Here is a 9,614-nt window from a genome sequence, read left to right as displayed (position 1 = left end):
GATGGATATATAGCTCTTGCTGGTGAAATTGGTGGTGAAATTGGTAATGAAGTATTACTACTTGATGAAGTATAGCTAACTGATGGTGAATGTGAATCATTTGAATCAAATCCTAAATCAGATCTTTGTTTTTATGTACATTTTGAAGTTGATAATTTTCACCAAGTTTATGGTGTGCTGTATATTTTCAGAAAATAAAAAAAATAAAAAAAAAATTGAAAAAAAAATTAAAAAAATTAATTTTAAAATTTTTTTTTTTTAATAAATTTATTATCACACACTTTTATAATAATAATAAATAATAATGATAAAAAATTACAATAATTGACTTTTTATTTATACAATTATCGCCACAATAACAGCAACTTTAAGTCAATTTATTCACCAAATTTCACAAGATGAAAAAATTTACCATGGTTTTTAAATAATAAAAAACAATAAAAATTTATAATAAATTATATTATATCCACTTTATCTGTAATTAAAAATAAAAAATGATTTGTTTTTGGTTTTATTATTTCCAAATAATATAAATTATTATAATTATTTATATATTTTTATTATATCATTGAAAAAAAAAAAAATTTTATAAGAAGTGATTCAAAGTGGTGTTGTAGGGAAATGGTTTGTTTTTAATATTTTAAAACTACTAACTTTTTATTTATTTGAGAATTCATTAAATTATTGATTATATCTTGATTAAAATCAATTAATGTAATTAATTTTAGGTATTTATTGTTTTTGAATACCTCTGAAATCTCTTCTATTAGTTTTTTTGGGGTATTTAATTCTTTATTAATGGTATTACTATTATTATTTGTATCACAACACTTAAATGAGCATTTATTATGTAAGGTTAAATTTATTAAATTATGATTTGTCTTTAATCTTTTTCTTAGCATGTCCCAATAATAATTGAATCCTGGTTTTTCAACAATATTATAAGGGTTTGTATTTACGACTAAACTGGTTTCTCTATTGAATTTTCTAATTAGTTTTGATAAACAGATACCTGTTGAGAGACTTTTAACTTGAGGTATATAATATAATAAATAGTATAATTCTCTTACTGAAAATGAATCATTTAAATTGAGTGTTTCAATTGTTAAATTCTCTAAAAAGTTTCTTCTAATTATTGATACATTTTCTAAAATGGCTTCATTTTCTTCATCGTTGTTGTTGTTGTTATAATTTGGGACTATAGGGCTTAGTGAATTTTTAATATCCATCCATTTATCCAAATCTTTTAAATTCAAGTGAGACTTTTCGAAATGGGAAGGAGTCGAAATTGGCACAACTATAAATTTTTTAGGATTAAAATATTCTAAATAATTATAGATAACATTTGAATGTTCAAAACATGAATCAATTTGCATTTTGTTTACTTTGAAAGTACACTTTTGAAATGGCACTACTGGAAAACCAAAACAGTTGCAAAAAAGGGAAAATTGGATGTTTACTTTAACTGGGTTATTTTTATTGATACCCTCCAAAACTCTATTTAAGAAATCAATAGTGAAGGTTTGTGGATAGTGAACGAGATCTTTAAGGATGTATCTTCTGCAAATTACAATCTTTTTTAAATTTCTATACTGAGATAGTTTCATCTTGAATGTTTCTTCATAATTTGTATCGAAGTTGTCATAAAACACTAGTTTTAAAACTGTAACATTTTCATTCTTTAAAATGATATACGAGTTTCTAACTTCATCCACACCATTAAAATACTTGAAATCAATTGACACATTTAGATTATTTGATATACATTTGAACCAATCCCAACAAACTATCGATAAATTCATTTTAAAGTCCTTTTCTTTTTCTATTGCATCATGTTCCATTTTATAAAATTCGTATAATTTTCTTTTATCATTTTTAAAATTAATATGTGAGCATATCAATTTTAATAAATATTTTATTAAATAATTTGGTAAAAAAATATCAATACTATTTTCCATTATTACTATTATTCTTTTATTAATATTCTTAGTATAACTATTTTATTTAAAATGAACTTAACTATTTAAGCGGGGGAAAAGATATAATAAAATTATTAAAAAAATAAATAAAAAAATTATTTATTTAAATTTTTTGTAAACTAAAAATAATTATAATAAAAAGGGGTAATATAAAATAGCGGGAATGTAGTGTGTAGAAAATTGCCAGATCTTCCTGTCAAATCTTTTTATAAATATTTCTTTTTATAATAACACATAATTCATTTTGTTAGTGTTGTTTCGTTCTTTTTTTTTTAAAAAAAAAATATTTATATCGATATTTATAATTATATTTTTAATTATATACAACTCAAAATACATAGTTTAAAGAATGATACAAAGTTAGTAGTAATATTAAAATAAATATATAATAACAATTAAACTAATTCTTTTTTTTTTTTTAGAATCTTTTAATTTTTTTAAAATTAAGAAAACTGATTTTGATAATATCTTGAGCATAAAAAACATCAATTATAATCATAATTTTAATACGATGCACTATACTGTAAACAATACAAGCGAACATGGACTATGCAAAAAAAGACCTTATTTTTGTTAACAATAAATAAAAGATTTAAATAAAAGATTATTATTATTTTATCTATAGTTTTTTTTTTTTTAAAAATATTTACAAAAAGATTATTTTTTTTATTTATTATTTAAAATTCAATTATACAATAAACTAATATTATATAATAAATATAGTTTTTAAAATATAAGATATCATTACAATTATATTATATATTATTATTATTTTTTTTCTATAATTTATCTATTTGAGAAAATAGTTTTTCATCATCGACATGGTCATTTTCCTTTTCTTTAGATCCAATTATTGTTATTGCATCTTCAAACTTTTCTGTAACTTGGAATTTAAGTGATGAATAACTCTTTCTTTGTGGTAAAATTCTAATTGCCATTTGATCTACAATAATAGTTGAAACTGCAAGTAAACCTAAACTTGATGCAAGCTATTGATTTTTTAAATAGATTATTAGTAATATGTAAAATAAATAAATAATCACCCAAATGTAATTAAACACCCAACTTACAGTTAAAACCAAAACCTCCAAACGGAATGAACCTATTGATCCAGTTTGAATAAATATTAATCTAATACCATGACGTTTAAATATTAATCTACTTTGCAATGAACTTAATATTACTGGTTCGGGTACATCATAAACTGTATCACTAACTTTTTTAACTGAATAAACATATTTAATATTATTTGTACTATATGTATAAGTATTTGAATATGTTATAAAAACAAAAACTACACATCCATCATATCTAATTGAATGTGTTTCATTTAAAGGTGCTATAATAAAAAATATATTTTATTAATATTACAGTTATCAATATGTAAAAATATAAAAAAAATATCTACATTGTGAATCTAAATCAATACCACCAAATTCTAATAATTGACCTAATGTTATTATGTCTGGTTTACCTTTGATACCAACTGTGGTGATACCTTGATTTATTTGAATGTCTTCACCATATTGATTTTGAATATAACCCTCTAACTCCTCTGCATTGTATTGTATTCCTGATATTGGTGCATACATTGTATGATCAATTAATATCTAAAAAAAGTGGTGATTAAAAAAAAAGGTTAAAAAAATATATTTTTTTTTTAAATGAAATAAACTGTAATGCATACTGTAAAATTTTCGACATCTGCAAGATACATATTGGTTTCTGGTGAAATATCTTGAAAAGTACAATTTGGTGAATCAAAAAAACAATTTGAAGTTTGATTTATAACTTTAACTCTAGTGCTTGCTGTGAATGCAGTTTCTTGAGCGATTGGAAACACCACTAAAGGATCATCCCAATAAGTGCAATTTAATTCAGTGTATGGATATAATCCTGGATTTTGATTATTGCAATATGTTAAATTTGTTGCAAATACTGATGGCTAAATAAAAATATTATTTAATGTTAATTATTAAATTATTAATCTACCCAATAATTTAATAAATGAATACAAACTGCCAATAAAGAGGTTCTTATTGAACCAGTTGGTACCTCTATTTCCAAATAACCTTTTTTATAAATTAATTGATATGCTATAATATAACCTATAATAACAATCATGAAAATAATATGGAGGGCACCCAATCTTCTATCCCTAATATTGACAACTTTGATTGTATCATATGTAAGAAGAGAATCTATTTATAATGAAATTTCTAAATTAATATCAATCCAAATCCAATATTTATAAACCAATATAATATATGTTTTTACCCCAATCAAGTTTAAATTTTTTTTTTAAACTTGCCATTATTTTATTTTACTATGCATATATGATTATTTTAATATATAAAGAACTATAGTATAAATAGTTTAATTTAAAGGTAAATCTAATCAAATAACCTCGTTAATATGAATCAAATAAAAAAAATAAAAAAAATTTTTAAAAAATTAAAAAATTAAAAAAAAAAAAAAATAATATAAAAAAAGATATTTTCCAAACCAACCTCTATTTTCGAAACCTGAATAACAGAGTTTATTTTTTTTATGACACACATCAAGAAAGTATTAATTTCCCAAGAAAAAAACAAAAGAGTTTGCATATTTATTTATTTCTTGTTTTTTTATTTTATAATAAAAATAATTTCTTTTTATTTATTTATTTATTTATTTATTTATTTATTTATTTATTTATTTATTTATTTATTGGAGGTTCTAGGTGAATTTAAAGGTGAATTTGAAATTGTTGGAATTCTTTTTTGTTGTTGTTGTAAGGCTGATCTTTGATGAAGAGAAAATAAAGAATTATTTGGTGAATTTATATTTGTTGGAGTTGTAGATATAATGGTTGATGATTGTGGAGGTGGTGATGATACAGTCGAAGAAGTCGAGTTATTTAATGAATAGCTATTATATAAATTTGGTGATGATAATGGTTTATTTGGGAGTAAATGATTTGAACTTTTAGTATTAATGGTATTACCTCTATTTATTAAAATACTACTATTACTTGAATTTACACTTGGTAGAGGTTGTTGGCCAATAATATTATTATTAATATTTCTAAAACTATTTCTTTGATATAGAATTTCATTTACAACACCAATTGGTATATCTTCTAATGGTGGGATGGATTCTGGTAAATAACCAAATGAATGATCTGCCTCTTGAGAGTATTGATCTTTAAATGTATTGAACGACTCCAATGGTTCGGTAATAATTAAATTGATACAAAAATATACAACCAAACCAAACATTATGCACACTATTAAATAAACTGGAATAGCTACTGCCCAATATTTGCTTGGATAATAATGAACACCTAAATTTGATAATACGCTCTCTGGTATAAATGCCCATAATAAATATAAAATATATCCCAAAAATGTTGCAATCCAATAAACAAAACCATAGACTTCAGTATTGGCACCTTTTTTCGCTATTTTAGGTGCAGGTATAGTAGTAGTTGTTGTAGTTGTAGTTGTGGTCGTTATATTACTACCATTTATATTATTTAATGATGTTGAAACTGTGGTTATAGATGATGTCGATAATGAGGATGAAATGGTTGGTGTTGATACCATTGAGGATGATGTTGAAGGTGTTGATTGTTGTTGTGGTGTTGATTGTTGCTGTGGTGTTGATTGTTGCTGTGGTGTTGATTGTTGTTGTGGTGTTGATGATAATGACACTGATAAATTGCTAACGTTATTATTTGTTGTTTCGATATCATTATTACCACCTGTTCCTTGATAAATTGGATTACTACTACTTGAACTTGATAAATTTGGAACAGTATTTGATAATCCTGGTGTTGATGATGATGCTGTTATTGTTGTCGTCGTTGCTGCTGTTGTTGCTGTTGCTGCTGCTACTGTTGTGATTGCCGCTGTTACTGTCGAAGTATTATTAATATTATTACCACTATTATTTAAAAGTGTTGTTGTTGTTGTTGGTGATGATAAATTTGGTTGTGATACATTATTAACATTGTTTGTATTATTATTATTTGTATTATTATTATTTGTATTATTACTTATAGGTGAACTTATATTATTCGTATTTATAGTTGGTGGTGGTGAATTTGGTATGACTGTATTTGTATGTATTAAATCTAATTGAAATGTATTTAAAGTGATTGGTGGTGTCAATGTTGAAGATTGTAAAATTGGTGAAGTGGATAGTGATGATCCTAATCTATTGGTACCAATACCACCTGTACTATTATTTAATTGATGATGAATATGATGTGAATTTTGTTGAGAAAGACGTCTTTGATGTCCCCCATGAAATGATGATGCTGAACCACCACTCATATTCTGAAACTATAGTAACTTTTAAATAAAAAAAAAAGTTATATAATGCAATAAATAATTTTAATAACTTTTTATAAAAAAAATTTTGAAAAAATGAAAAATAAAAAAAAAATAAAAAATAAAAAAAATTAATATTTTTTTATTTTTTATTTTTTTATTTTTATTTTTTATAAATATGGAAAAATTAAATTCATTCCTAAATAAAATGTGTATACAGCTAAACTCAGAGATCATAGTTATTTAATTTTAGTTTTAATTTTACTGAAAAAATAAATACAATTTATAAACATTTGAATAAATTGGGAGATGCATGATTTATCTATTTTAGATTTCTTTTGTGTTTCTTTTATTGCTCAATTTATATTCAATTTTTACTAAACGATTTCGATTCAAATTATATTATATAAATGTTAAAATTTAAACTATAATTAAATAATTATAAAAATTTAGTAAATTATTAAACAATTCTTCTTGTCGAGATTAGTCACGTGGATACCTAATCAAAAATATCCTATTTTTCAAAAAATAAAAAAAAAAAAACAAAAAAATCTTTTGTGGATATTTAAAACCAAAAAAAAAAATATGAATCTAATAGATATATTTATATTTTTTTTTTTTTATTATTATTTTTTTTATCTTTTTATTTTATTTATTTTTTATTTATAATATAAATTATATTTGTAAAAATTAATTTGGTTTTTAAAAATTAAAAAAAATAAAAATAAAAAAATTTTTATATATTTATGTCATATTACGTAAATTATGTCTTTAAAAAAATTTTTATTATTATAATTTTAAAATTTTTAAATTTTTTCAATTTTTGATAATATCTAAGGCAAACGACAGTTTGGGAACCCACTGGGTTCCATATTAAAATAAAAGGTAATTAATATTTTCCCATAGTAGCCCTTTTAACAACAATTTTATTTAAAGCGGTATGATGATTTTTGCCGATACCTACTCAAGAAAACGACATTATTATTTATTATTTTTATTTTTATTTTTATTTTTATTTTCTTTTTTTTTTTTTAAATACATCGATAATAACTATTACCAAAATTTTTTTTTTTTTTTTTTTTTTTTTTTTTTTTTTTTAAAACCCAAATAAATATTATATTATTATTATTATTATTATATTATATATTTATAAATTATAAATTATTTAATATAATAAATAAATAAAATAATACAGATTTTTTTTTTAAAGAAATAAAATATTAATATAGTGTTATATAGGTTATATAAAATTAAAATATTTTTTTATTTTTTAAAAAATAAATACACGCAAAAATAAAAATGGATATTCAATCAATTGTAAGCGAATATTTAGACCCAAAGAATTACGAACACTTATTTCAACATGATATAAGCAAATCAAACTGGTCAGAATTATTTGACCCAGTTAACTTTAAGTTCAACTTTGGTGTTACCCCATTTTCACAATTTCAAATTGTACCAACTGTTTTAGCAGTTTATTTAATTACAATTTTTTCAATTAAGGTAATTATTATTTACAGAGTTTTAGCATTTATTATAAATATTTTTCAAATACTAACTGTTTTATTTTTATTAATTTTAGTTCTTTATGAGAAATAGAAAACCATTCTCATTAAAAAATATTACAATTCTCCATAATATTATTTTATGTTTATGGTCACTTGCTATGTGCGTCGGTATTATTTACGAAGTTATTAAAAGATCAGTTGTAAGTATTTATATATAATTATTAAATTTTATTACTTGTATGGAGTTAATAGTATATTAATAAATGTTATTATAATTACTATTTATATAGGCTGAAGGATCACCATTATTTACTTTCTGTGAAGCTGCCAAAGGTTATGATAACGGTGTTTCATACTATTGGTCATACATTTTTTACATTAGCAAATTTTATGAATTATTAGATACTGTTATTATTGTATTAAAAAAGAAACCATTAATTTTCTTACACGTCTACCATCATTGCATTGTTGTTTGGTTATGTTGGTACTTCCTTTACTCTGGTTGGAATCTCCAATTATGGGTTGTTTTCTTAAACACTTTTGTACACGTTTTCATGTATTATTTCTATTTCCAAAGTGCTAGAGGTATCTCAGTTTGGTGGAAGAAATACATTACCAAGATTCAAATCCTTCAATTCTGTTGTCTTGGTGTTGCCGGTGTTCTTCATGTCACTGCTATTAATACTGTCGGTTGTGTCACTCATTACCCATGTTTTGCCGCTGCTTATTCAATCAACTTTTCATTCTTATTCCTTTTCACTCAATTCTATAAAAAATCTTACTCTGGTCCAAAGAAAGCCCAAGAAGTCGCAAAGAAAATTGATTAAATTTTTAATTTTCGAATATTAAAACTAAAAAAACAATAAAATAAAAAATAAAAAATTAAAATAAAATATATAAAGTAATCATTGTTTGATTACTATTTATTATAAATATTAAATATACTATACACATATTGAGTAACTATGTGTATAGTTTAAAGTGTGTTTATTTTTTATCTTCTTTTTCCTTTATTAAACATTTCGATAATATTTTAAATGCAATATCTGTTTCTTCATAATCCATGTATGAAAATGTTACTCTTACATATGGTGTTTTAATTCTGTTGGGGGTGTGCGATATTCCTAAACCTAAATACACTTTTTTATCATGCAAAATATTTCTGAAAAATTTTAATGAGCATTCTACATCATTTAGCTTGATCCAATAATATAATCCACAATCTGGAACTCTATAGGTAACTAGGCCATCTAAATGCTTGTCGATTAGTTGCTTCATTTTATCTCTTCTTTCAATAAGTTGTTCTTGTACTCTTGAGACTTGTTTATCAAAACCCTCTTGACCCCATTGCTCAAATAGTTTAAGCAGGGTGATTTGGGTTAAACCAGATGGATGAAAACATGATGCATTAACTTCATTTGACAACTTATCAATAAGTACCCTGTTTGTAGTTAAAAATCCCATTCTAATACCGCTTGATAAAAATTTGCTAAATGTATCTACTCTAATTACTCTTTTATCTTGATCTATTGACAAGAACGACTTCTCTAATTTTCTTTTACCAGTATTTGGATCCTTTTCATTAAATTGTAAAAAAAAGTGAGGGTCATCCTCTATTATTAATAAATCCCATTCTCTGCATATATCATAGATTTCTAATTTTCTTTCAAGGTCATATATAATACCAGTTGGATTTTGGTTTGGTATAATATAGATTGCTTTGGGAAAATTCATTTTTTTGTTGACTTTATTCCAATTTCTTAAAACCTGAGTTAGTTTTTCTGGAATTATACCCCTATCGTCCATTCTAT

General features: G+C 23.1%; 5 protein-coding genes across 5 annotated transcripts; 1 reads left to right on the top strand and 4 right to left on the bottom strand.

Moving 5' to 3' along the window:
* Positions 1–632: 632 nt before the first annotated feature.
* On the bottom strand, positions 633–1,958 carry DICPUDRAFT_44092 (uncharacterized protein; the record flags this gene model as incomplete). The annotated part of the gene is made up of 1 exon (XM_003294856.1): positions 633–1,958. The coding sequence occupies one exon, from the start codon at positions 1,956–1,958 to the stop codon at positions 633–635; it is 1,326 nt and encodes a 441-aa protein (XP_003294904.1).
* Positions 1,959–2,758: 800 nt separating this feature from the next.
* On the bottom strand, positions 2,759–4,103 carry DICPUDRAFT_90884 (uncharacterized protein; the record flags this gene model as incomplete). Its single annotated transcript, XM_003294855.1, has 5 exons — positions 2,759–2,968; positions 3,050–3,318; positions 3,388–3,589; positions 3,667–3,924; positions 3,999–4,103. The coding sequence occupies 5 exons, from the start codon at positions 4,101–4,103 to the stop codon at positions 2,759–2,761; spliced, it is 1,044 nt and encodes a 347-aa protein (XP_003294903.1).
* A 959-nt stretch (positions 4,104–5,062) lies between these two features.
* Positions 5,063–5,398, bottom strand: DICPUDRAFT_12291 (uncharacterized protein; the record flags this gene model as incomplete). Its single annotated transcript, XM_003294854.1, has 1 exon — positions 5,063–5,398. A coding segment is annotated over one exon (336 nt), but the record flags the coding sequence as incomplete, so codon positions are not given.
* Positions 5,399–7,594: 2,196 nt separating this feature from the next.
* DICPUDRAFT_159984 (uncharacterized protein) lies at positions 7,595–8,630 on the top strand (the record flags this gene model as incomplete). Its single annotated transcript, XM_003294857.1, has 3 exons — positions 7,595–7,798; positions 7,878–8,003; positions 8,094–8,630. The coding sequence occupies 3 exons, from the start codon at positions 7,595–7,597 to the stop codon at positions 8,628–8,630; spliced, it is 867 nt and encodes a 288-aa protein (XP_003294905.1).
* Positions 8,631–8,790: 160 nt separating this feature from the next.
* DICPUDRAFT_44091 (uncharacterized protein) lies at positions 8,791–9,609 on the bottom strand (the record flags this gene model as incomplete). Its single annotated transcript, XM_003294853.1, has 1 exon — positions 8,791–9,609. The coding sequence occupies one exon, from the start codon at positions 9,607–9,609 to the stop codon at positions 8,791–8,793; it is 819 nt and encodes a 272-aa protein (XP_003294901.1).
* Between the last annotated feature and the right edge of the window lie 5 nt (positions 9,610–9,614).

Source organism: Dictyostelium purpureum (assembly GCF_000190715.1).
Source record: "Dictyostelium purpureum unplaced genomic scaffold DICPUscaffold_659, whole genome shotgun sequence".
Lineage (NCBI taxonomy): Eukaryota > Evosea > Eumycetozoa > Dictyosteliales > Dictyosteliaceae > Dictyostelium > Dictyostelium purpureum.
Note: the sequence above shows the minus strand (reverse complement) of the source record. Positions and strands in the feature narration are given on the sequence as shown.